Consider the following 27,682-nt stretch of genomic DNA (forward strand, 5'->3'; position numbering starts at 1 on the left):
CTCAGCGATTGTTCACACTGTAACAATGACATTGATTTTACCATATCAATCCAAGCGTGAGTCCGATGATGAAACATTGGAAGTACAAGTTGTTCAACCCAAACCTCCATCGCAAGGACAACTTGAGCAGGATGTTTCACAGTAATACACTACTCATTTGGAGGAACATTATGAGATGTTGCAGCTGTAATTCCTCAATATTGGCATTAACAAGTGTATGTCTATCAACAAACCGATGTGTATTTCTAATTTATTGCAGTGCACATGCAGGAAATGTATCAATAATGGTGCATATGTTCGTCCAGCACTAACGTGAATGACTGATGTAACAAACTTTTGTAAAACAAGTCTTGCTCCATCCTTTATCTTTACTCAAAGTAGAAAGAATGACAGATAATCTGCATTAAAATACACAGTTTTAGGTAATAGTGGCACACAGATGATTAGCAGAAGTATTTCAACAAGACAGTAATAACATGAGTTAGCCGGTTAGCCAGAGACCTACACAATATAAAACACGAAACTACGTAAACTACACCCAGTAGAAAATATATACGTCAATAATTATTCATATTTACAAGTTGTGATTCAAAGGAGCAAGTTGGTCCAAATAAACTGGATACTGTCTCATCATTCAAGAGCAAGCGTTTTGCAAATGCCGCGTTGAACTCTGAGATTTGAGAAGCAGTCTTCAGTAAAATGACGCGTTTTGGGGCTGGTCAAGTTGTTCGCGCACGGAAAACGTTCAACATAGGCGGGCATTATGCAAATGTATTTTCTAGTGACGTAGAACTGTAACGCATGGGGAACTCGAATTACAAATGACGTGTTTAGGCGGTTCAGAGTTAATTCTCTCTTTTGAGAGACAATAACTTTATTTATCATGCACTTTCGACTTTACATCTTTGTAGAACGTTTACATTCACAAACATACACACTGCATGAAAGGGAAAATTCGATATTTTAAATTCTAATTGATAACTAACATGGTATACCAATTTATTAGGAAATATTTTAGATTTTTTAGTTTATTGGCAATGGCCAATACTGGATATATATATTGACTGATATTTTAATGGAAATATTCAAATATATCCATTTCTTCTTTGCCATTATCTTTTAACGCTCAGTTAATTTTTAAAAACAACAACCACATTTTGTATAAATATATAATCTTACTATGAATATCAATATAATATTGAGGTGCATTAAATCACTTGTACCTAAAATTTTCATTTTATTTCTATTTAATTTAGAAAGACATGTATTACCCAATCTATTCTCTAAATGTATTTTAACTATCTTATAGTGAACAATTTATCCAGGCACAAGTTTCATTCAAAATTTCATAACTTGACCTTCCTTTGAAATTAAATTATTTCTTTCCTATGGAGTATGCCGGACTCCAATAATTTAGTTCGCTTAAACTCCACCACTTACTTACAAACAACCTCAAGCTCACATTCAGATCTTCCTCTATCCATTCAACAACCAATGGAAACAATACATTTTTTTATTTTTGTGATGTATGTCACAATAAAGATGAAATTATCTGTCACTACGTTCCTTAAATTGCAATTTTAAGTACTAATTAAATGCACACATGTACATCTACTAATACATCTGCTCCTTCATCCACTCACCTTTTTTTAATAAGGTCCAGGGCGGATCCCAGGAAGCCATCCTTCATTTTGTAGATTTTGGCTCCGTAACTGGAAAGGTCTTTGCCGTCCAGAAGGATTGCAGGGCAGCAGCTGGATGGGCCATTGCCACACTCCCTGCGGGGCGGGAAGGGGAGAACATCTACATCTGTGGCCTCAGGGCCTGCTGGGCCCTTTGTCTCCTCCTCTCTTCCTGTAGCAGCTTGAGGGTGTAACGGAGAGCGAGCTATTGGGCCTGTGCAGATGGGTCCTCCTGGGACATCTGCGGTGGAACTGGGCACAGAGATTTCCCCTCGATTGTGTCCGCAAGGATGTTTCGAATCTTGAGCTGTGTTGACGTCGGTGTCAGTCCTGTCCGCACTCTGTGTTTCCTCTGTCTGTTGTCTTTCCTCTCTGTGCTTGTCGCTACTCAATATTTCAGAGGACCGGTAATCCTTACTGCCCTCCCTTTGCCTCATTCTCTTAAACTCCTCAAATGTAGGTATATGCAAGCGCCCCATCGGGGGTCTTTTCCTCTCGGGGGTTGACTGGGCAGAGTTAGTGCAGATGGGCTCTGCGGTATGAGCTTTACTCATGGTACTAGACTCCTTTCTGAAGTTCAGAGCCAGGTTAGGGGTGCTTCTTTGCCTTCGGAGCTGCAGTCGTCGCATCGCTTCCTGTTTGATCTCCTCAGGGCTGGTGATGCGACGGGCACTCAACTCTTGCTGTTCATTGGTTTGCATCAATGGCGGCCCAGGCCGAACTGCTACATCCTGATTGCATGGATACAGAGGACAAGGTGCATTACCAAGCACAGGTTGAGGACGCAAGGGCTTGTGGGGCTCTGTCACACGTGTGCTCTGAAGCCGCAGCTTGTCTCGAAGACCCTTTCGGGGATTTCCGTTCATGCCCCAGTCCTCAACGGCTGGTAAAAGCCATTGCGGGAAGAGGGGTATATCCTTTCTGACCACTCCTCGGCGGCCGTAGATCGCCATGCCGTCGAGGGAAGGCATTAAGCCATATACCTGTGGTCCCTGCGGAGGTCCATCGTACCAGTGGCTGCTCGAAGTGCAATGAAGAATAAACTCACTGTCTACACTCCTGTAAGAATACGCATTGGGGTCGGACACGGCAGCCCAGTGCAGGTTTTCCAGGCTGTGGTAAAGTCGGGTGCTGCCGGTGTTCACACAGCCCTGTGGAATTTGCATCGTCCCATAGCCAGACAGACCGTCAGGCTGTTTAAGGGGATGCATACTACTGGTGGAACAGTAGAGCCCCAGGTTGCTGAGCAGGCCATTGTTGTTGTTGCAGTGGCCTGGCGCAACGTCCTGGGCAGGGAATGGGGGCACGCTGTGATGAGGGAAAGCAGACAGCGGGGAGCTGAGGACGGACATGTCCATGGACAAGTCCATGCTGCAGCCTGCAGGAGAGCCTGCTGGGGAGTACTCACATTGTGGAGCTTTCACATCCGGCATGGCCACAGAAGGAGCTGCCATCTTCCAGAAAGGAGCACCGGGATCACAGCCCTGCAGAAATGTAAAGACAAGGCATTGGCATCACATCAGTAGAACAATGAGGTCATACACTCTGCATCTCAGCATCAGTAATTCACAAACACTGTTAATCTCCAATTGAATGTAGAAATAACAAAGACAGTATATTTTGAATATTTGATCTAACAGGAAGGAATTATACAGAAACTGAATTAAAGAGCCGTGAGTGAGTGAGTTTCTCTTTGTCTTTTTTTGGCTTTGATTAACATTAATGATAGACATCATAGCAGCAGGTTTATTAGGCTGCTGTCACACATGACGCGCATGAATGGTTTAATAGCACTTGAATGAATGCTAGCGTGATCATATACTGTAACAGCCACCGGATGACAGCAATTTTGACAGCCCTAGTTTTTCTTTTTTTTTCTTTAGTACAATGACATAAAAAAAATTATGCATTTTATCATTTGAAAGCTATTTAACAAACTTTGTCTTTATAATATTACTATTTTTGTCGCACAGCATAAATGGGTTTTTAGTTCTTGTTAATAGCTGACTGCAAATAATTATCTTTTTAATACGCATTCTGTTTCTCCATGGCACTTTTGGTCAAAAAAATACAAATAAATAAATATCCAAATACGTAACAAATATATTTCAATGATAATCCTTCGGTATACGTGAGCAACTGAGGATTTTAAATTACTAGATAAGATTTAAAATTACCTCAGGTTACAAAATTAATCATGAAGATGTGCTACCAAGGATTCCAGTAGGTGATCCTGAAAATGCAAAATGACTTCCTTGAAGCGCTGATCGTATGCAACCTGTGCTAATGACTTGTATATAAGGGATTCGGTTGCTCACTTGTGTTTACAACAACCCTACAAATAGCTCTCCCTTTCCCTATATCAGTGCCCTTCAAGGGTGCAAAAACTGAATTCACCCTACATTTCTCACATATTTAAAAATGGACTGTGTATGCTGTACAACACTAACAATATTCCTCTTGCCGTAGAACTGTATATATACTCATCTATATCACATGATCCTATCAAAGACAAAACTACACTTAAAATAAAACAAGTATGAGTAATAGTTCCATAACCACTGAAGTAATAGTAATATATAATGCTCATGATGCGTAGTTCCTATGACTTGTATAACCATATTCATAGTCTAAAAATGGCTTGTTCTTTTGTACAAATCAAATGATGGGGGGAATCATGTCTGGGATTAAAAACATAAGCAGAGAGGGAGGAAAATCAGAAGGGACAGTAATGAAGAGAGCCATAACACTCGCCCGGGGCTCTTATTCCACTAATCAGATGAGAACTGTGGATGAACAAGGAGAGCGCTTCTCTTTCAGTAATTAGTACAAATTGCCTTGCTTTGGGCCATATTAATATCCACCCGCAATCTCAAATAGAAATCAGGGTCAAGCCAGGTTACAAAAGAGCATGTCACAATCATTCTGGGCAGCCAAATCCATCTAGATGAATATTCATCTTGCCTGTCAGAAAACAACAATGGTATGCGATTAGATTGAAAAAGGCAACGAACTAGCGATTTTGAGTGACAAAAAGTGGGGGAAGCCCAACATGTTTTTCTCAATCACTTTGGCTCAATTCTCGAATGAGACTTTTATTTTTCAAAACAACAAGTTCAGGTTTCTGAACAATTAGTTTCTTGTTCACATCAGTGTTGGATTTCTTATTGATTTAAGCAATTTGCACGTGTGCAAAAGAGTAATTACAACTGTCTACAGTTTGCACAACAACTAAATGCACATGGCTTGTTGATCACAACTGATGAGTAGATTTTCAGTGAAACTGTCAAACTCTTCACAACTTCTAAACATTCTTTCATCACGCGAGCCTCCACATGCAAAATGATCCATTCAGTTATCAAAATCTGTCAGACATGCATGTATATTCCATAAATACCTACAACATTTTATACATAACAATATTGTGAAGGTAAATCTGAAAGGCACAACATACCATAAGTATGTATAAATACATAATCAAATCAAAAACGTGGAATATGTAAGAATTTATCTGTACATTCTACATACATAGGACTGCACCCCCCCCCCCCCCCCAGTGCATTGCAAGGAAAACCATCAAATGTGATGTTGATGAAAATCTTTGGCCAGACCGACAGGAGCACCAGGATGTCCACCAAGAATAATTTGGTTTTGTGTTTTGTTTTTCATGGATGGCATTTTGTGGTAAATTTCTGTGCAGTATGTGAGTTAGTGTAACATGTAAAACATTTAAAATTGAAATGAGAAATTACAGTAAAATTAAAAAGTTTTCAGTTTACATGTTACACATTTTTATAAAATAAATGTACTGTATAATACATACGGTAAGCTTTGTAATATTTTTGTATAGTACAATAAGCACTCAGTGTCATCAAACATGTTTATAACAATAATTTCATGGCTTGACTGCCATGGTGAAAAAACATTAAACATTTTGACCAGTGTGGCTCACACAATGATAAAAACAATTTCTATTTTGGTGGCATCGGCCAATTTACTGACACAAAAACTAAGTTTTGAAGCATGATGTTTTGGGTGAGTAACTACGTTTTGCAGACATGCAATAGAGTTCTGATATTTCAGTGAACAGTTGTGACAATTGCACTTACTGTTTAGAGAATGGCAAGACTGTTTCAAGAATGTGCCAAAGCGATTGAGAAAAACTGTAAATTAACGATTGGCCCAATTTAATTAAAACTGAAAGCCCTCTGGTATTATCAGGCTAATTTCAACGCTCCATTTGGGAGATAAGGAGAGCGAAACCCCTCTTTTAGTTTTTTCTGTGAATTGTACAGTGGAGCACAGACAGGATTTATCTTCGTGGGCGAGTAGACTCACTGTCTCAATAGCGCTGCCAGTGTTTTCTTTCGCTTGCGCTTGAAAACTGCTGACTTGTGAATAAACAGTCAATTAGCATAAGGAGCTTGTTTAATGAGCATGTGGCACAGGATCAGCTCACACCGGGCCCACTATGTCTTCTCTGTGTGTGACAGACAGGCAGATGCTCCATTTCCTATTTGAGCAGAATTATGGACACAAGAAAGCGTGCGCAGACAGTCTCTCACTGAGACAAGAGCTTCATATCAAGCCAAATACAGGAGATTCAAAAACCCTCAAACCTGAGGACTGGATCAGTCCAACTCATGACAAACTAATCAGGCTGTCTGATTGATATTAAATTGTGTACTTCATGTATATGTACAGTAAGGCCATACATGCATCTGCAAGCCTTTACTGAATGCCCTGGAGGATTGCAGTATCTTAGTCTTTTATGTTAGTCATAAAAACTTACCCCATTTTAATCAACTCTGTGTGTGACCCTTTACTTGGCTTGCTTTAGGCTCTCATTCACAGGCTCTGAGCCAACAGAATCCCCTTTGGTTTGGTTTAGAGGTAGACAGACCATCCACAACACCAGACTGCTGAGACCTTAAGCGCAGGAAGCTACAAAAGAAGAGAGAAAGAAAAAAAAAAACATCAATACAGGCATCCAAAAATAATACTGATCAATTTCTGCAATGAACAAAGAGCCTGCAGTATTTCTAAGGATCTCATGTTTCTGTTTTCTCTGAGAGAGAGCATTTGCTTTCATTGAGGACATTTTGTTAACAAGTCAAAACATTCTGGATAAAACAAAGTTGTCATTGTGGTTTCCCTTATACACAAATAAAAGGATTAGACAATAAAATATATTATTCAATTTGATAATATTTATTTTCTCTCTTTCTAAGACCTAAATATTTTTTGTGAACAAATGTTTTTATTACTTTTCTCCTGACAAGGTTTTCCTACTTATGAAAGCTTGTTTCTGCCATGGAATAAAACATGAAAAAGGTAACTGCAACTTTTTATCTCAGAATTAACTTTTTTTAATCAATTATCTCGTATTTGAGAGTTTATGTCTCACAATTCTGAAAAAAAAAAAAGTCAGAATTGCGAGATATTAAGTCAAATTACCTTTTTTATTTTTTTATTCCGTGGCGGAAACAAGCTTCCAAACCTACTTAATTTGTTCAGAGAATTATAATATTCATAAACATATATTAACGTACACAACAAACTGTATTCCAAAATTCATTCTCGAAATATCCCAGAGGTTTTCCACATGAATATTCCACAGAAATATTCCACATGTACTTCAACCTTCTGAGATTCAAGGCTCTGTAATTCAAGGCATGTTGTGAAATTGGGCCTTACACAATTTTATCTCCTTTCACCTCAATATCAGCCAGAGACCTTCTGGAATTACTTCAGGTTGTGATAGTGGCATCTCACTGAATGTAGTTTCAATGATTCCTCATTACTGAGGGAGACACTGCTCGACCTCCACCAGGATGGAGTCAGGCTTCGGTCAATAAACACATTCAGTTGCTCTTGCACTCCATCTTACTAATCGCCTGAGCTCTTGGTGTTTGACGAATGTCTGTCAGTATGTGGTCCAGCTGCTTGATAGCACATCGAGTAACATAACGTTGAGGACTAAGGCAGGATATCAGTAAAAGTATGTGAAATAATAGCAAGAAAAGATGCTTTCTCCCAATTTGTACTCGTGATATGCATGCACAAGTATTCTGTGCACACACTTTCACAACAAAATGACTGTAAGCGGTTCTTTTAATGAAGGCTGAATTCAGAATAGCATAATACTCTCATTATTTTTGGAAGAAATCATAAGACTAATATGCTAATAGTATACTATTCCAAAGCTACCAGATTGAATCAGTGTGACAAATCCTTCTCTAAATTAACTCACTGAATTCATCAGAATGGTAACTGAATTAACATTGGGCTTACTATCATTACTTTCATTCATGTCAGCTTTAAAAAGAAACAAGTTTTGTGTACTTCAGTACTAGATAGATAGATAGATAGATAGATAGATAGATAGATAGATAGATAGATAGATAGATAGATAGATAGATAGATAGATAGATAGATAGATAGATAGATAGATAGATAGATAGATAGATAGATAGATAGATAGATAGATAGATAGATAGATAGATAGATAGATAGATAGATAGATAGATAGATAGATAGATAGATAGATATTGCTGAGTTAGACGCGTTCCTGGGTCAACATATTTTGTTGATCCTGGAACATTCCTGTCCTAACCCTACCTATAAGTTATCCCTAAAATCAAAGGTATGATTATAGATGAATAACACTTATCTAGGAGCATCTAACCCTGGTTGTAAGCCTAAACTTGACATAAACTGTAAACTTCAAATCTCAAATCTGATTGGATGAAAGGAATTTTGTTCCAGGATCAATGAGGATGTTGGTCCAGCAACATGTTGTACTTGGCGAAATCAGGTTCTGCGACAGACAGATAGACAGAGCTATCACAAACACACACTTTGTATAAAGATGTGACAATATTATCTTCATTATCACCTAATTTTAGCATCTACACCAGTTCAATCCCTTGTGTCAACAACCATGAAGGAAAAAAGAACTGTATCCACAATCATCTAACTCTGCGATTTTGTATATCTTACCTATATAAATGTGAAATTGTTATTCTTTTCCATCGAGCCACTGCAATAGCAAGGTTGAACATTGATCTATGAAAGTTGCTCCATGGAGAATCAAAGACTAAAAGGCCACATATTGATTGTATCTGCAGGTTTGTGTGATAGCACAGCAGGGGTGTTTCTAGGTTTAGGGAGGTGGAAAAATGGAGCGCAGATGGAGGTTCACAGTATGATTATGCTGTAGAAGACTGGCCTCATGATTGGCAGTAGAGATTGAACTATTTTGTCTGAGGTCACAATGGCCACAGCAGCAGATACCAACCTATTTCTAACCACTGGATTTGTGCTTCCATGAACAGAATTTTAAGCTGTTTCCAGCAATTTCAGTGAAAAAGGGGGGTCATTTGAGTACACTGGAAGGAAAAAAAGTGAAAAGAAAGAAAAGAATGTAGCTTAGCTTTAGTTAAAATGGTGATGGTTTAGCCTACACAGTAAATGTGGGTGACATGCTAAGTCTAAGTAGCTATTCTCGGATTAGTACCTGTTGGAGGTTTCACCTAATCCATCTGATCCTGCAGAAAGCCGATATACGGGAAAGATCAGGAAGGTCCACTCGCTATTGATCATTGGCTGCTTATCTCCCATATCTTGCAGTAAGTGGACTAAAGGCTATCTTTATGGTCACATTATCCGTATTAGTGTTTATATTGTAAATCCAAAACATGAATGAACTTGTAATGTATGATTTGGGAGAGTAAACGTTAACATAACCATTAGAGTCAGTCATCCTCATATCTTTTCTATCAATTTGTAAAATTTGTGAAACACATACAATGACCCCAGAATGTATTTGAACGCTTAAGTTACACAAAACACTTTTATTGCATAAATAATACAATGTAAAATGTGGCATCGTCCAACAACTTATACTACTTCATTCATTCATTTATAGATAGATAGTACATAACACTAAATACTAGTACTTATTACACACGCTTACTATTGTTAAAAAATGCTTTTTTATATTTAGATGTTGAATATAATTGTTATTGTTTAATTTATATTAAAATAATGTTTTTTTAACAGAATGTTTGAAAACTGTTCGTTTGAAATTTGTTACCTATAGTGGAATGACATTCATACAATTTAAGTGTCTTAAAGGGGACCTATTATGCAAAATTCACTTGAACACAGATCTGTGTCCATAGTGTGTGTAAACAACCAGCCTATAATGGTAAAAATCCACCCAATACTTGTTTTATAATCCCCATTAATCATTATCAATCTCTCATAACACACTGTTTCATATTTCCCCCTAACCTACGTAAAAGTAGGGAAACCCCGCCCATGACTGTTGATGATCTGCCCTTTTTCGCATAGACACACCCCTGAGTGAGAAGCACAGAGACCATGATTTCGGTTTACTCACTGTATCAGCTAGCTAGAGTATTACAATGTTTGCACCAAAAAACATGTGCAAAACATGTTGCACAAAACTATTACAAATGTTCTGTTGTTGGATGTTACCGGCAATGTGTGAAATCCGGCATTGTATAGAATGCCTAGGGTATATGTAGAATTCCTAGAGTTTGTTGGCAAAGTATGAAATGGTTTATATTTCACACAATTCCTAGGCATTCTATACAATGCCAAAGGGCCAGCCAGCAGAGTATAGAATACTCCCACTACACACGCTTGGGTCTTTGTTCGGCGGCGGTGTGCCAGTAGCAAAACACGTGAGCTTCCACTCCCGCCACAGAGGCTCACCCCTATTGTTCCTAGACAGTTGCTGTGTAACAATGTCAGAACAGGAAGAAAGTGTAGTGCCATTCAAAATGCCATTCTCGCCTTCCTTGATGCAACAAGTAGCTTAACGCCACTTCTGCTTTCATGTTTTTCTAACAAGAACGTCCTTTACATTATGTTGTAGTTCTTCGTACATTTTCAAAAACATGTTCAATGCCAATAAAGGCGTGTTTTAATACTTTGAGAGTGTACTTGTCATTCTGTATATTACCTAGGTAATGTATAGAATGCCTAGGAAAGGTATGCAACATAATCAGAAAAAACAGACATTTCATACTTTGCCTACAAACTTCAGGCATACAATACCTGCTTTTCACACATTGCCGGTAACAGATATACCAACGGGCATACGAGACTCCCGGCATCTGAGCCATTGAGGACACCGTGGTTAAATTAAATTTTTGAAGGAAATGTGCAAAAGAATTTCGGTAAAATTTTATATATTTGCGCAAATAATTTTCCGCATAATTGCTTCCCCAATGAGGATCAGTACAATGCTGGATTTGCTGAAAAGTTGTTTCTGAAGGATATGTCAAAAACCAACGCTTCATGCTCTAACTTCATATCCAGAACAAGTAAGGATGGCCCTTCATATCTTGTGAATGTTTGCAAATTTCCTTTCCGAATGATCTTTCTAGAATGCTGTACGGCTAATATGGCTAAAGTTACCATAGTCTCTGACTGTATTCACAGAGACTGGAGCTATGTTGTTAGTTTCATCCCAAAAATGCTCACCATCTGTGTAAATCATAAACGCACATTTATGTGATGTTTTATTAACACATTTTGGGAGGAGCACGTTCAGATAATTAAACGTAATTAAACACATTAAAGGGTTAGTTCACCCAAAAATGAAAATTCTGTCATTAATTACTTACCCTCATGTCGTTCGACACCCGTCAGACCTCCGTTCATCTTCGGAACAGAAATTAAGATATTTTAGTTGAAATCTGATGGCTCTGAAAGGCCTACATTGGCTCAATGGCACGTTACACTCTCAAGACCCTTAAAAGGTACTAAAGACGTCGTTACAAAGTCCATCTCACTACAGTGGTTCTAAAATAACTTTATGAATCGGCGACAATAGTTTTTGTGCGCAAAAAAACCCCTAAATAACGACTTACATAGTGATGACGATTTGAAAACACGGCATCATGAAGCTTCGAAGCGTTATGAATCAGCGAGTCGAATCAGCGGTTTGAATCGCCAAATTTCAGCAGTTTGGCGGTTTGACACGCGATCCGAATCATCATTCGGCTCACTGATTCATAACGCTTCGAGGCTTTTTTATACGGTCCCACATGAGCACCTATACAACAATTTATAGATTAACATGACAGTACATGCTAGTCGATGAATTGAATCAACATAACTCCACAACAACTAACGTTACATAAATGTATCCACTCTCTCAGTCTCTTCATCTGTGTCCGAATCCGGTTCAAACATGTAAGGCTGCACTCCACAACTAGTTATTTCTGACATTTTGGCTGAGTTAGATTCGTTTTGTTGTTGACGCTGGGCGGGGAGCAGCAGCTCATTTGCATTTAAAGGTACACACACAAAAACGTTGTGTTTTTGCTCACACCCAAATAGGGGCACATTTGACAAGCTATAATAAATGATCTGGTGAGTATTTTGAGCTGAAACTTCACAGACACAATCTGGAAAAACCAGAGATTTATATTACATCTTGTGAAAAGGGGCATAATATGTCCCCTTTAAAGATGCACTAAAAATGTAAAAATGTTTCATTAAAATATCCAAAAAACACTAGGCCAGTGTTATATATTTTGTTCAGTTGAGTACTTACAATATCCCAAATGTTTCCAACTATTTGTAAATCGTGAGAAATTGCTATTTTAACCAAGGAACCGGGACGTGTGAGGGAGTCGCCTGTCGATTGCATCATATCTGCGTTTCCCTCGTTTTCTGGTTTTATTTTTGCAGAAACGCTTTACTCTTACTGCAGTGTGAACAAGTGTCATAGCAGCCGAGCGACCTCACAGAGTAACGACATAGCTTCATTTTCAACACATTCAGATGTATCTAATATGATAAACAGAGCTGCGTTACCTCATACTCACGACCGGAAAAGCGGAAGTGGCGCCGGTGCCTGTGTCATAATAAAAGTCCCGCTATTAACAATCGCTCTAGAGGCCTTGTTCAGCTCCCACAACACTCGGTCCTGCTCTGCTTCATTCTACAGTAACGTTATTAATCACATCCATGAACAAGATTTCTGATTTTCTTTTCCACCGGCTGTGATGTGAAGACCACATGTCCCAAGATTCTGCGCTCAAACGTGGCGTCATCAAACTACGCCTTTGTTTTGAACAGGCAATCTCTAGTGGACGGAAAAGTTACATAGTGCACCTTTAAGTGTCCAAACACTTTTTGGGCCTCTTGAAAACATGAATAACCCCTCAATAAACCCTCATAGCATTGCTTCAACATCTGCTTCTCAGGCAGGTGAAGTAGTCATAGAGGTGAGGTAGTTACACTACGAGCGAGTGCTGTATAATCAGATGCAAAACTGAGGAGCTTCTCTATTACCTGTCAGCAGAGCACCGCACTCATTCTGACAAGAGCAGCCGAGACAGAGCTGGGTTACGGCTCTTCAAAGTAAGGAGACGGCATCAAAACGTTAGAGTGAGGCTCAGGAGAAGTGAAGACTACCAGCATACCTTGGTTAATTAGGATTCAACCCTGCCATGAGTTCATTGCATTCAACATTGCACCAAACAAAGTCTGCAGTCTACCATATCTGCAACATCTGAGCAAAATTAGATACAATAGTTTGTCACCTATAATAGTAATCAAATGTATCATGCATGGTATCCAAGGTGAACACCGTACATCATGCAGATAAAAAAAAAAAAAACCTTGACAGATAAACTATAGGGTGTGTCTTTTCCTGTAGCTCAAGATTGTTTAGTGAATATTTTATGCTTGTGCAGTGTTAACTGAGCTGATGAATAATGCATGAGGTAGATTAGGTGAGAGAAGCATTGTTAGTGCAAAACTTTTTCCATAAACACATTAGTCTACATACAGTACTATTCTTAGCGGAGTTGCCCTTTGATAAAAGTGAGTGCAGGTTTGAAGTCGTAATTGGTACACATTACAAAGCTCTACTGAAGTTATTGCTATCACTAATTGGTGCACACAGATGTGACGATCTTGCTGTAAATCATTATATATCTGGCCGGGTATAGACATTGTCTCAAATAACTAGCACAGATCATGTCATTCTAGCCAGCAACAACACAAAGGCAATTTACAGAGCTTGCATTTCCAAGAGACGCACACATCGATATGGCTATGGATCAATGTCTGCCGGTCGTCTTGTTGGTGGATGTGTTTAATTAATGACCAAGCTGCCACATGCAATATCATTAGTGCATGATTTCACCCCGAAAATTGGAGTATGATAGAAATTTATTGAAAAGCCAATGAAACCCAATTCATCAGTAAATTTGCCTCCATACCACAAAGTCTTAAATGCTGAATATGAGGGCAAAAATAAATCTTTTATACAGATATCCTCATTATAATAAGACAGACCACTGCTTACATAATGCATAGCGAGACATGAACGAGGATACGAATCTTTTCCATGAAATGAATATACACTGAAGCCCTGTGTGATATAACACTGTCATTAGCTGATTTTGCCTTGAAAAGCAGAGGGAAATGAAGCAAGATGATAATTGCCTTTCAGACTGATGAATCAATGCACCACAGCTCCCCACAAGGATTTTCCCCCTCTTCCTCAATTAGATAAGTCACATGAACATGATACTGCTACTCTGAAAGATAAAGCCGGTAGTTACGGTCAAACTGTCAACAGTAGTCTGATGGTACTGCCTTCAGAAACAGTGTATGTCAAGGAGGGAATGCAGAAAAAATAAAGGATTTATTATCTATTGCTGCAAAATTACAAGCTATAAAGAAAACATTATCCATTTCTGCAAAAGCATACAAACATGATGAGTATAGGAAACATGCCAATCTCCTTCTCAGAAGCAGGCTGACACTTTTTATTAATACATCCGAGTATTAATGTTGACTTACGCCACAAGAGTAACCCCTGACGCGATGACATACACTCTAAAAAAAAAGGTTCTATATGGCACCAAAAATGGTTCTTGGCTCGTTATCATAGGGGAACCTTTTTAAGTGCAATATAGCACCAATTTTGTTGCTTCAGTGGTTCTTCAGAGGTTCTTCACCGGTTCTTTGACTAAGGTGCTATATAGCACCGCTACCATATACAGAACATGTTAAGATATGGTGCTATATAGCACCAAAAGTGGTTCCTCTATGATTACGACGAAGAACCATTTTTGGTGCCATATAGAACCTTTTTTTTTAGCATGTAGGATGTAAGAGTAGCATAAGCTTTGACGCCTCTCGCGGCTCAGACAAATAGAGCTGGGCAAAAAACTCAAACTCCTCCGACATTTCTCTTTAAAAATGCTAATTTTAGACTTCTAATTCGTGACTGGTGTTTTGTTTTGCTCTATCCTCTGCTCTTCAGCGTTCGTCAATATGTCACGCATGTCATGTTACTCTTTTGTGTAAATTGATGCGTATGGCCATCTGTCGGAAGCTAGTTATTTTAGTTTAAAATACGGATATTTTTTCTTACACAAATGCATTGCTTCGCTTCAGAAGGCTTTTATTAACCCCCTGGAGCTTTGTGAAGTACTTTTATGATGGATGGATGCACTTTTTTGGGCTTCAAAATATATCAACACCCATTCACTGCCATTATTACAGAGCCCCGCACATGACATGCAAGAAAAAAAAGTTAATTGTGCACACGATTGACTAATTCGTTCCTTCGATTTTTAAATCATGCACACGATTTACTATTTCATTCCCTCGATTTGCTAAATCGTGCACACGATTTACTAATTCGTTCCCACAAATTTATAAATTGTGCGCACAATTTAGCAAATCGAGGTAACGAATTAGTAAACCGTGCACACGTAGTTTTTTCCTGCATGCCATGTGCGGGGCTTCGTACATTATAAAGCTTGGAAGAGCCAGGACATATTTTAATATATCTTCGATTGTATTCGTCTGAAAGAAGAATGTCATATACACGTAGGATGGCTTGAGGTTGAGTAAATCATGGGCTAATTTTCATTTTTGGGTGAACTACCCCTTTAAATAAACTTATAAAAAAATGTACTTAAAAAAAAAAAATCCAAATAGAAAAAATTACTGAGATATATACAGTATATTGCCCTTCAGTCAAAAAATTTTTTTGGCCATATCACCCAGCCCTAATTTTTAATCAGCTTTTGACATCATAGTTCATTTTAAATAGTCTTGCAGCCTGAATTTATAAACATAATTTCACATGATATCATAAAATTGCCATTTATAATACATTTTGAGTAAAGCTTGTCACACCACGGAACGTCTCAAATTATTTTAGTTAACTACCCATATACCAAGATACCATAGTAAATGAATCAGATCATCGCTGCACCATGGTACCACCCCGGTGCTTTAGTAAGACTATAATGATTTGTGGAACATTTATAGCTTAACCAACAAACCTCAATTTTACTCATACAAGAAATATTATGATTACCGTTATATTAAGTAAATAATTTATTATTGTTTTTAAAAGCAAACTCACTGGCTGTCATCTAGTCAGCCCAGGGCTCTTCCCTCTTCATTACTCTCCTCTGTTTGTGTTTTCGCCGGATAATAACACAAACAGCTTTGGCAACAGTAACAATAACAAAAACAAACCTACGGACATGCAGACTTCACACTTATCAACCTCCAGAGAGAAAGAGAGAGTGCTATGGATTCAGTGTGAAATACTGTGAATATAACAAGAGAAAACTGTGCCAAGGACAGAGAGGGATGGGAGGACAGGACAGGACAAGAACGAGTGATTGATAGGTGAGAGCCGACAGCCTGATAAAAGGGCTAGGTGTAGAGTGCAGGAGACACGAGCGATGAGAGATGAGCGGTGAGGGGAGGAGAGCAAACATGAGAGAGAGGTAGAGAGAGAGAGAACATCCCTGGAGCTGCGCTGATAGGCAACAGCGCTTGTAATAAGGCAGGATTGCTGTAAGAAGCAAATGGCCCTGTGGCAGAGAGAGACAGAGATATGGGCTAAACAGAAAATGATGCTATCACTGAATCACTGATAGCTCTCATTTCTCCCTCATTGCCGTCTGCACTACACTGTCCTGGACTTCACAATCCTGGAGCAAAGCTCTAAAAAATCCAGACCATAGCTTTAGGGAGCAAAACTAAATTTACGCTGTTATTTGCAAAAAAAACTTTACCCTGTGAGAGAAATACAAATAAAAATCCAAGAACCTGCACCACATGGCTCGGTAAAACTAAAAGAGCTCTGCCAGTGGCCAAAGAGTATGTTGCATTAAAATATTTCATAGATTACTAAAACAATTTAATGAAGAGAGTCAACTTTTGATGTTTTGATAAACAAAACTTACTTTCTCCAAATGTACTACTTTTCAAGTTTGGGAATTAAGATTTCTTTGTTTTTGAAAGAAGGCTCTTCTGCTCAATAAGGCTGCATTTATTTGAAAATGGTAATATTATTATATTTTAAAATGTAATTTATTCCTGTGATGGCGAAGCTGCATTACTCAAGTCTTGAGTGTCACATGACCCTTCAGAAATCATTCGAATATGCTGTTTTTCTGTTCAGAAACATTTATTATGATCAATGTGGAGTTGTGCTGTTTAATATTTAACAGTGAAAAATAGTGAATTCTTTGATGAACAGAACAATCAAAAGGACAGCATTTATTTGAAATAGAAATTTGTAAGATTTCAAAAGTTTTTAATATCTTTTGATCAGTTTGAATCCTTGCTGAATAAAAAAAAAAATCTTACAGACCCCAAACTTTTGAACGGTAGTATACAGGTCAACAAAGATTTTAGTCCTATAGATCTTGATTAGCTTACTGTATTATTTATAAATAAAACATGACAGATAATTTACAAAGTGACAGACAATAAGTATCGGAAGCGCAGCCATACATAACACAGCCATCAATATTGCAATCTATACTACATTATGGGCTGTGGCATTAAGATGAACAGCATTGCACCTCTCTTTTAGTAGAGCAGGGCTGTTCGATGTCCTCAGGAGCTGCCTGTGGCTGTCATATTTCAACAGCTCCATATGAGCCCTAATCACCATCCATTGGGAGAACATCACAAGACCCACACAACCCTGTCTTTAGGGGCCCTCCCACACACACACATCAGCTCCTTTGTTGTTCTTTGTGAATGAAGAAGGGATCAAAGCAGCGGATCTCTACGTGAAGGTGCCCCAATCTCCGTCAGAACCACTTGCCCGGTAATGGGCTTTCATCGGGGGGTGATGAGGTGAGAGCAGGGTAGGACAGACGGGGGGAGAAAGGGGGATTAGGAATTAGAACAGGAAGGGGACGGCAAATGATCAGCTGTCATCTCTGCTTACTGTAGGCTGGTGCACCTTTCACAGGAAAATGTCCAATCCAACTGAGCTGAACACTGGGCAGAATCATCTCCATTTCAAAGTGGAGTCATTTGAATGAGACCATGGACCCACAAAATGCAGCAAGATTACAAAAGCCTCCATTTAGAAAACCAAACATGGATAAAAAAATTGCGGTGACATTACTATTAATGAATTATGAATGAAAATATACATTAACACTTTACTTAAATGTCCCATTTGACATTAGTTAATGCATTAACAATGAGAAATACAATATTTATTTAACATTGTTAACGTTAATACAAATACAAAAATAATACACGTTAGCTCAGGTCCATTAAATAATAGCCTATTAAGGGATGCAACTTTTGATTTTAATAAGTTAACATTAAGTAAGATTAATAAATGCTTTAGAAGTATTTTTCATTGTTAGATAATGCAGTTAACAAAGGGAACCCTATTGTAAAGTGTTTCCACATATATAAACAAAACTAAACCTCACACCACATTTTGATCTGACTCAATCCATAATGAGATCGTAAAATGCTGGTTTACTGCCATTCTTTGACGCATTCTAATTATTCCAAACATTCATCACACATGAACAATGGCAGTTCAATGCCAATGCCCCACATACTTTGCAACATAACTGTCTCCTTTTCCAGATAACAAACCCCAGCTCTGGCAGTTCACATAGCAGACCTTTTATTTCTCCAAAAACATGCTTAGCATTCTGCATCGATATAAATGTGAACCTTGCCTCAAGCTATTTAGGTATAGACAGTCTAAGTCGAATATGAAGGTTACCCTACAAGTCAAATGATTTCCAAGGATTCATTTTTCTGGGACAGTTCACTGAGAAATGAATTACAAACACAGTCATTCTAAAACTGCACTGTTAAGGGAAAAACGTGCAAAAATGGTAACTTTAAAAGTACAACACTGAGGCAATATCCTTAAAGGCACAACTTTGTACTTCATCTATATCTAAAAGGTGCATTAGTAACCTTATAGTAGTAATATGTACCCGTAAGGTACTATTATGCACTTTTTAGGGGTAAATAATGTACACAGATATATTCAGTTGCTTCTTAAATTTTTAAGTAGGCTATAACCAAATTGGCTGTATGAGTCATTTCAACTTAAATGATATTAAACTGACTTGAATCAGTAGAATCTAGTAACTTTTAAAAATAAGTTGAAATTGTGTAAAATAATTTTGATGAGGTAAAGTAATGTGAAACATATGTTGTCTTGACTCATTGATCATATAATTTTTGTACTAGGCATTATCCGAATATGCATATTTCCTTAATATACAAAGGCAAAAAAAGAGAATTATGTCAGAATTCAAAGTTTTCATAAACCAGTCGGCAAATACCCGAATGACCAACTACTTCTGGCTAGATTTTTGAAGCTGGACACTTTACTATCCCATGGGACAATGGCAGTGAAGCAATGCAACTGAAGCTGGTGGGTCAAGTGCAGTGTTGGGAAGGTTACTTTGGAAATGTAGTAGGTTATGATTACAAGTTACCCTATTTAAAATGTAATAAGTAGTGTAACTATTCAATTACTTTATAAGTAATGTAACTGATTACATTTGAATACTTTTCTAATTTTCAGTACTGGAACACATTTTTATCACTCGCTATGGTGGCATCTCTCAGACAGGTGGTAGCCTAAATCTTTCAGTGGCAATGTGGATTGATGTAATTAGCAGACGTGGTGCTCTGCAAATTCAAGCGAGAACCAATCAAAAGCATCAGAACAGCATCGCTTTACTAACCGGCCTTTAAATGGCAGGAGGCATCGTGCACATCAAAAACAGGCAAAGCAACAAATGAATATAATTTAACATATCCTAGCTTTTTACAGAAAATATTTAGATATAACCCCCTTTGTAATCATTAACATTTTAATAACTGTAATTTAATTACTGATTAGTTACATTTATTTTGTAATTAAATTGCGTAACTCTGTTACATTTAACTAGTTACTCCCCAACACTGGTCAAGTGCAGTGAGAAGAACATGTTGAATGTTGTACATTTAAAATTTCTACACAGATTAATTCTATATAGAACATACTTTTTAATGGTTGAGAAGTAATTACTTATTCAAAGTACTCCGAGGGTATGCGATTTCAGCCAATCTGTTGTACTACTACCCTTGTTACACTTTTCAGAGTGTGTATGACTTTCTTTTTTCCATAAAATACAAAAGGAGAAATTTAGCAGGATGCCCAAGCTGTTTTTTTGTTTCATACAATGACAGTGGATGGTAACCAGGGTTGTCAATCTCCAAAAAGGACAAAGAAGAAAAAAAAACACTGAAAAGTGGTCCATAGAACTACACTCTATAGTCTTCTGAACTCACATGATATTTGAGAGAGGAACAGAGTGACATAAATTATTATTGACTACAAATATTGTTTGACAGCCATGGTCACCATTCACATTCTTTGTTTGGAAAAGAGAAGATTGGACACTGAAATAAATAACTAAAGTAGTGTCCCACAGATACAGGTTTCAAAAAACATGAGGTAGTGTAAATAATGGCATATTTTATTTCTTTAAACTACAAGACAACTGTGGAAAAACCCTTTAGTTAGAAAGCCTTCAGATTATAAGATATCCACCCGTCCTTTCTGCTCCACAGAGAAGGCGTTATCTACTATGCAAAGTGTCACTTCAATTTATTTTCCAATTTCCTGTCCACTGAGATACCCTTTCCCTTTCTATCGCTCTACTGTCCAACTAGATGAAATATTGAGGGCTTTCATATGAGGAGCAACCCGGCCCATTTTCAGAGACTGAGTTGATGGTCTTGAGCATCCCGGCTCAAGTTCTGTATAGCGCTCAGTGCCCACACAACAACACACAATAAATCAATGAAGCATTTCATTAGGGCAGACGGCTACATCTCTAGCGAGCCTGTGCTCTGTGTATTGTTAAGGTGTACGCTGGTAGACCAGGTCAGGCTCAAAACTAGAATGCCGGTGTAGTCACAACGAAACATCCTGACCCCTTACTCCCATCGTCACGACGACACGTCAAGGGGTCAGTGAGGCATGACAACTCCGCACAACAGAAGGATCGTGTGACAGAGCAGCGAGTATAAATGTATTCAGCTCTTCTCTTTCTCTCTCTCTCTCTCTCTCTCTCTCTCTCTCCCTCCAGAGGTCTATCCTCCGCTTCAGATCTGTCCAATGTCATGAGCAGAAGTATGCAAATGATATTCACACTGTTCCCTTGTACTGTTCAGCAAGTCTGCTCTGCATATTCTGAAATGGAAATCTCCTCGGGTGGGATTTCACTCAAAAACCATGAGAAATCACATAAATAAACTGCACGTGTTAATTGAAATATGAATTAAAAAAAGATGTAACTTAAATCAGTGGATACACAAGATTACATCCCGGCACAGAAACATATGTTGTTTCATTCATTCCTATACAAATCATCCCAATCAACAAGCACAAAATAAGAGCTCTTTAAAAGCATTAACCAGTGGCAAAATGCCTATGTTACAAGTCAAAATCCTAGAGTTACATACCTCTTTCTGATGCAGAAACGACAGGTAGGAGACGAGAAGGCAGACCATGTCAGCAGAATAAGCAGTGCGCACGCAGCGGTCTATTCCACTCTGATGTGATAGCAGCATGTGAGCTGCTTTAGCTCTCTCAGCTATTGTTACAGCCGCCAGCTCCTCACTGAGCATGCTCCAAACACCACTCCACTCACCGTTGGCATGGGAACCACTGAAGCACAGACCTCACTAAAAAGGACCTCCCTGATATACACCCTCTCTTTTCCCCCACCTGTCCTCTCAAGGGGGTTTTCCTTGTTTTTGCGTCTGGTAACCCTGTGAACCGAAGCAAGGATTCACAGGCGATAAATTGACGTTTACAACATTCACTCATGAAGTTTAACTGAGCTAAGATGGAAAGGCAGGGGCGATGTAAATGTTATGAAAAAGATATTTCGACATTAAACAATCACAATTTTACCTTTCAACAATGTAGAATTACTTCACTAAATGAGTGTTACTGCAATGACTCTGTAGGAATGCCCAATGACCGACTGGCAGCTAAATTATATTAGTGAATTAAATAAATAAAAAACGAAATAAATACAAAATTTTATAATAATAATAATTAAAAAAAAACGTAGTTTATATTTTTATTTAACTTTAAATATATATAACTTAATAAATAAATAAACTGATAAATTAGTTTATCTATGTTTAATTTAATTTAAAAATAAATAATTAGATAACTTAAAATAAATAGTAGATTACCTAGGTTTTTGGTTTTATATTTATTTAAATAAATAAATATCAACATAAATAAATACATATATAAAAAATAAATAAATAAACTAGTTTATCTACATTTTTTGTTATATGTTTTTTTTAAATAAATATATAGAGATAAAACAAAATGTAAAAATCTAAATAAATCAACTAGTTTATCTAGGTTTTTAATATTTATTTATTTAAAAAAATATATATGTAACAATAAATTAATAAGGTAGATTACCTAGGTCTTTGGTTTTATATTTACTTAAAAATAAATAAATAAACATGTATCAAGATACCTAAATACATATATAAAAATAATAAACTAGTGTATCTAGATTATATTTATTTTTGAAATAAATAAATATTGACATAAATAAAAATAAATAAAGTCATTTATCTAGAGGTTTTTTTTATATAATTTTTTAATAATATAAAAATGTGGCACTCTCCAAAGCATGGGCCGTAATCTCTACAGGTACGCAGTGCAGTATTTTGCAGCATTCCTCAGAATTCCCGTGAGAGGGCTTTCAGAGCATATTGGCTGTGCTCTGTAATTACAGTATGTTGCGTGGGGATGCCATGGGCAGGCCATATGGAGAGAGCTAATCCTCTACATAACCACACAAGCTCCACGGCTCCTCCAGCGATCAGAGCGCTAAAAGACATCAGCTGAGCCTGTCAAGCCCAGCACACTGGATCTCTGGGGCTCAGGGATGGAGCGGCCGGGTCAAAGGAAGGAATTTCCTCTTTGTCTCTGCAGTACCTGTGATCTATTGGGATCAAGGCAAGCGCAAGAGGCAGCTGATGCATTATCAGCATTTGATACCAAGCTCTCTGGAGAGACTCAAATTTACTATTAGCTTTTGTTTCAAGGCTTCTAACGTTGCATTAGCCAATCAGCGCATTAGCTTTTATCAGTGACTCTAACGGTTCATTTTGATTTTTATTGTGTAATTTATCTTTATAAGTTATTAATCACGATATGTAGCTGTATTTGGCACTTTAATGGCTAACCGCAGTTGTGGTGGGATCGAAATAAAATCACAGGTCCCTGTGGTTCAGTTGGGTTTGGCTTAATACACTACAGCCAGTAAATTCTTCATCCATTAGCTTGAATGCTTCTCCAGAGGGACGGATTTAAACAGTATGTGCAGCAGCACACAGGGCAAATAGAAGAAATATAGCGAGTTAAAAATCACAAATATCACGTAATTAACAGTGAAACAATGATCAAATTACTCCAATTAAAAACACATACCAAAAAGTACATCTACCAGTAGTAGCAAGCATAGTATGTGTTTCTTCAACTATGGGCAATTTTGGCCCCGTGGACAATTAGGAGAAGAAAAAAAAACTCTCTTAAAACACACATTTCACACTCTCACTAATTTATGTCATTTTTAACTAACAATTTACAACAGTGACCTTTTTATGGTATTTCACCACAGCATTATGTCTACCACCGTGTTTTGTTAATTAAGTATTCTGTACCCAACTCCTTTGTCTTGTTAAGGCTAATATCATAGTTAGCATTTTATACATCTTAAATACATCTAATATTTTTTTAATTTTTCTATTGGCCAAGATTAAAGGGGTCATATCATGAAAATCGGACTTTTTTGTGTTAAAGTGCTATAATCGGGTCTCCAGTGCATTTACCAACCAGGAAAACGTGAAAAAGGGCAACCCAGTAACTTTGTTTGGGTAAGCCTTTCTCTGCAAGCACGTGAAAAAACAACCGCTCAGATTTCTCTCCCCTTCTGACGTAGGAAGGGGATCTTATTATAATATTACCACTCCTTGATCTGCACATTTCCACCCACGGCGCCGCTTGTGTGGTGTGTGGTGCAATGGCCGCTTGCCATTGTATATTTGACAGTTTAAACCAAGCGGCAACCTCCCCAGTTTAGAGCTTAGATCACGCTCAAAAAATCAAGCCCGACCCTACCCGAGCCTGTGCACGATGTGGACCTGTGCACCCGATTTAAACCCGACGTGGGCGTTCTGAGAACAAGCCTGTAATGAGCGAAGCGGACGGGTGTGACGCTCAGATCAATAATCCGCTCTATGCAGGCGCACTCATGAACCGTTCACTGGTAAAACAACGCTCGCTCAAATCCCGCTCAGACATGCATCTATACAGTACCCTACTATAGGCCTACTTGTTGTAGCCATCAAACAATGTATTTTGTTTCATATTTACGTTTAAATATTATAATGTTATTTTTAAATGTCATCTGATTATGAAAAGTGCAAAGATGCGAGTGGGTCAGAAATTATTTTGGTGGTTATTATATTTTGTTTAATATTAAGTTTTGTTTTGTATGAAGCCCTTCTTTCAAATGAATTTCGTTTTGTATAAATTGTATCTTAATTTTAATCAAGGTTTCGTCAGCCAATTGCTTGGATTTAATAAATAACAAGCAAATAGAGTAATAGCAGATTATAAGGGTGAGATGAAGTCACGCGGGAGCGATCACATGCATTGCACATGAGCTGGAGTGCGTCTCACAAATAAACGCAACTCAGAAGGCTATTTGCTTCACAGACATGAGAAATATGTGTATAGAAAGCTTGAAATGTCTACTTTTCTTTAACTTCTAGTGAAGAAAAGAAATAGACTAGTTAAGCAATGCGCAGTGTTAACGTGAGCAGCTCATGACTGGCGTCTCGGAGCGTTTCTGAATGCTGCGCTTCCACACTGCGTGTGCTGTGAGTTTAAAGGTCCCATGGCATGAAATTTTCATTTTATGAGGTATTTCAACATTAATATGAGTTCCCCTAGCCTGAATATTGTTGTCCCCAAGTGGATAGAAATGTTGATCGGTGTAAAACCGAGTTCTGGCTGTCTTTCTCTGCCTTTGAGAAAATGACAGACCAGACTAGCCAATCCTGAAGTCTCCTGGTTTGACGTCCAAGCAGGAACAGTTACCTCCCTTTCCTCCCATGCAAACGCTATTTTATTGTCCTCGGCTTGTGGACGAGTGAACGCTGGCAGTTTCTCAGTGTTTGGATGTACAAATGAAAACAGAAGTCTTTTTTCAGTTCCTTCTGATCTGTGATCAGTGATTTCTTATGTGTAGCTAATTATTTATTATTCGTGCACACGCTGTGGCTTCTCTCTCTCCGAACAGAACAGTGTTTTCGTGTTTTCTATCTTGTGAGTCAGTGTTTTTGTACGTCCTCGTGGCGTCTATCTGTTCTTAAATGTGCATACAGTCGGGAGTTTCTGCTCAACATTGGCAGAGCCACATCTTTAGAGATAAACCTCACGCACGCCGAAGCTCGGCCTTCAACATCCCCGACCCCCAGTACTGCATCTGGCCCACAGCGGAGGCACCAAACGCGGCGTGAGATTAAGCAGAAGGGGGGTAAGCGTGAGGGTATCCGGCTAGGCTAGCCAGCTTTCCCCACAATAAACTGGATTACATTCGATTACTGCTGTTGTGTCTTTGTTTGCGCTGTGTAAGTTACTCAATGCGCGTCACTGACGCTTTTCATATGATTGGAACATATCTAGAAATAATGCTTTAATCAAACTTACTAACTCGTTCATCTCGCTGTAATGGTACATTGCATGTGTTACAAAGTTGGTAGAATAATGATGAAGACGGACTCGGCGTGACTGGGACTCGTGTTTATTCAGAACTCTCAGATACAAACACAATAAACTTGCGCTGACAGACAGCGCTCTCACAACTCAGTAGTTACTATAAATAACTTTGTTAGCAATCGCTGAGCTCCGTCTCTGGTACATTAGTGATGTCCGGTTCGCGAACGATCTTTCTTTTGAACCAGTTCTTTTTAGTGAACCGAATCAGTTCACCAAATCGGACTGAATCGTTCTAAACGGTTCGCGTCTCCAGTCAGCGCTGATCCATAATTTACTAAAGTTACTAACTTTCTGACATGAGTGACAGTCCCTCCGACTAGAAATAGACTAATAACCTGAAGTATATGCTGTAACTACAACAGTTCACTGAACTGAGACATGCTGAGAGAACTGATGTGAAGTGAACTCAGGTCCATCCGTCTCTCTGGCAGCAGCTCGTGCCTGCTCGTGCCTCGTAGACCTCGTTAAACCACGCCCCCTCCGCTCATTTAAAATGCAAAGATGTCAGCCAATCACAACAGTGGGCGTTTTTACTGAAGTCTCACAGCAGACACGCCTCTTGAAGCAGGGCATTCAGCCACAGGGCAAACAGCAGTATAGAAAAAATGCCTTTTATTTCTAAATTATGACATTTTATGATGTAAAAATCATACTAACAATATAAGTACTCCTCAGGAAACACTATAAAATAATAGAAAAATGCCATGCCATGGGACCTTTAAAGTTCTGCATAACTAAGGGCGTGGCCACTTTGAGTGACAGGTGGATTGTCGTTTTGTCTGCTGTCTCATAAGCCCAATTTATATTTCTGCGTTGAGTGTACGCTGTAGCTACGCCGTAGGCTGTGTGTTGCACGCGTAGCCTATGACGTACCCTGACGTGCACCTCTCCAAAAATGTAACAACGTGTCAATTCTACGTGGCCTGCAAGTTCTGTGATTGGTCTGCCAGAACCCCTCCCTCAGGGGTTCACATGCTCCCTCTGCATGTGTAACTGCACGTCGACGCCGACAAGGACGCAGAAGTATAAATGAAAATCAATGCGTAGGCCACGGCATAGAGGCTACGGCGCAGGTCAGATGCAAATCAGCCTTTAGTCATCACGTCACCTCAGCTCCACCCACGTCCCGCCTCTTTGCCCATTTTCTGTTATCCGGGAGTGACGCGATGCCAAGATGGCAACGGTCAGCTCGACCTTACTTTACGTTTCAAAACTGATCTTCAGAATCCTATGGGTGACGTCACGGACACTACGTCCATATTTTTTTACAGTCTATGGTTTACAGCCTGATACAAATTGTGGTTTTGGTCTATACGGCTAATTTTGTCCTTCATGACAACTGTGAGGGGAGTGAATTGTTTTTATAACTCATCCGTTTACATTATATAAAGCCTTACATTTCTGCATAATTAAGGGCGTGGCCACTTTAAATGACAGGTTGATTGTCGTTTGACTGCTGTCTGTCTGATCACATCACCTCAGCTCCAGCCACGTCCCGCCTTTTTTCCCCCATTTTCAGTTATCCGGGAGTGACGCACTGTGACACGCTGCCAAGATGGCCAAAAACTATCTTCAGAAACCTACAGGTCACGGACACTACGTCCATATTTTTTTACAGTCTATGGTTTAAACACAACAAAAAATGTGAAAGAGAAGTTACTCACGAGACTTGACGTCTGGCAGCCAGTTGTCTGTGTGCATGTGCTTCAGATAAGAAAATTATCCATTTGAAGTTTAAACTCATATAGCTTTAAAACGCGTGGAAGTAATAAACTTTCAAAATGAAAGAAGAACTATACTATCTGTG

The 27,682-nt window shown here is 38.5% G+C and overlaps 1 protein-coding gene across 4 annotated transcripts in view; it reads right to left on the minus strand.

The window, feature by feature from the left end:
• Positions 1-27,682, minus strand: part of arhgef49 (Rho guanine nucleotide exchange factor 49) — a 50,636-nt gene that overhangs the window by 11,298 nt on the left and 11,656 nt on the right. For 2 of the 4 annotated variants that reach the window (XM_079822577.1, XM_079822575.1), the window contains exons 1-3: positions 21,516-21,625; positions 6,475-6,626; positions 1,644-3,166 (exon numbers count right to left, since the gene is read on the minus strand). In XM_079822577.1, the coding sequence (XP_079678703.1) occupies positions 1,644-3,136 (1,493 nt within the window). In that variant the 5' untranslated portion in view covers positions 3,137-3,166; positions 6,475-6,626; positions 21,516-21,625. Of the gene's footprint in view, positions 1-1,643; positions 3,167-6,474; positions 6,627-21,515; positions 21,626-27,682 lie in introns of those variants that run through there. The other 2 variants (XM_079822578.1, XM_079822576.1) reach the window with 1 other exon arrangement.

The sequence above is a fragment of the Gobio gobio genome (assembly GCF_949357685.1).
Source record: "Gobio gobio genome assembly, chromosome: 7".
NCBI lineage: Eukaryota > Metazoa > Chordata > Actinopteri > Cypriniformes > Gobionidae > Gobio > Gobio gobio.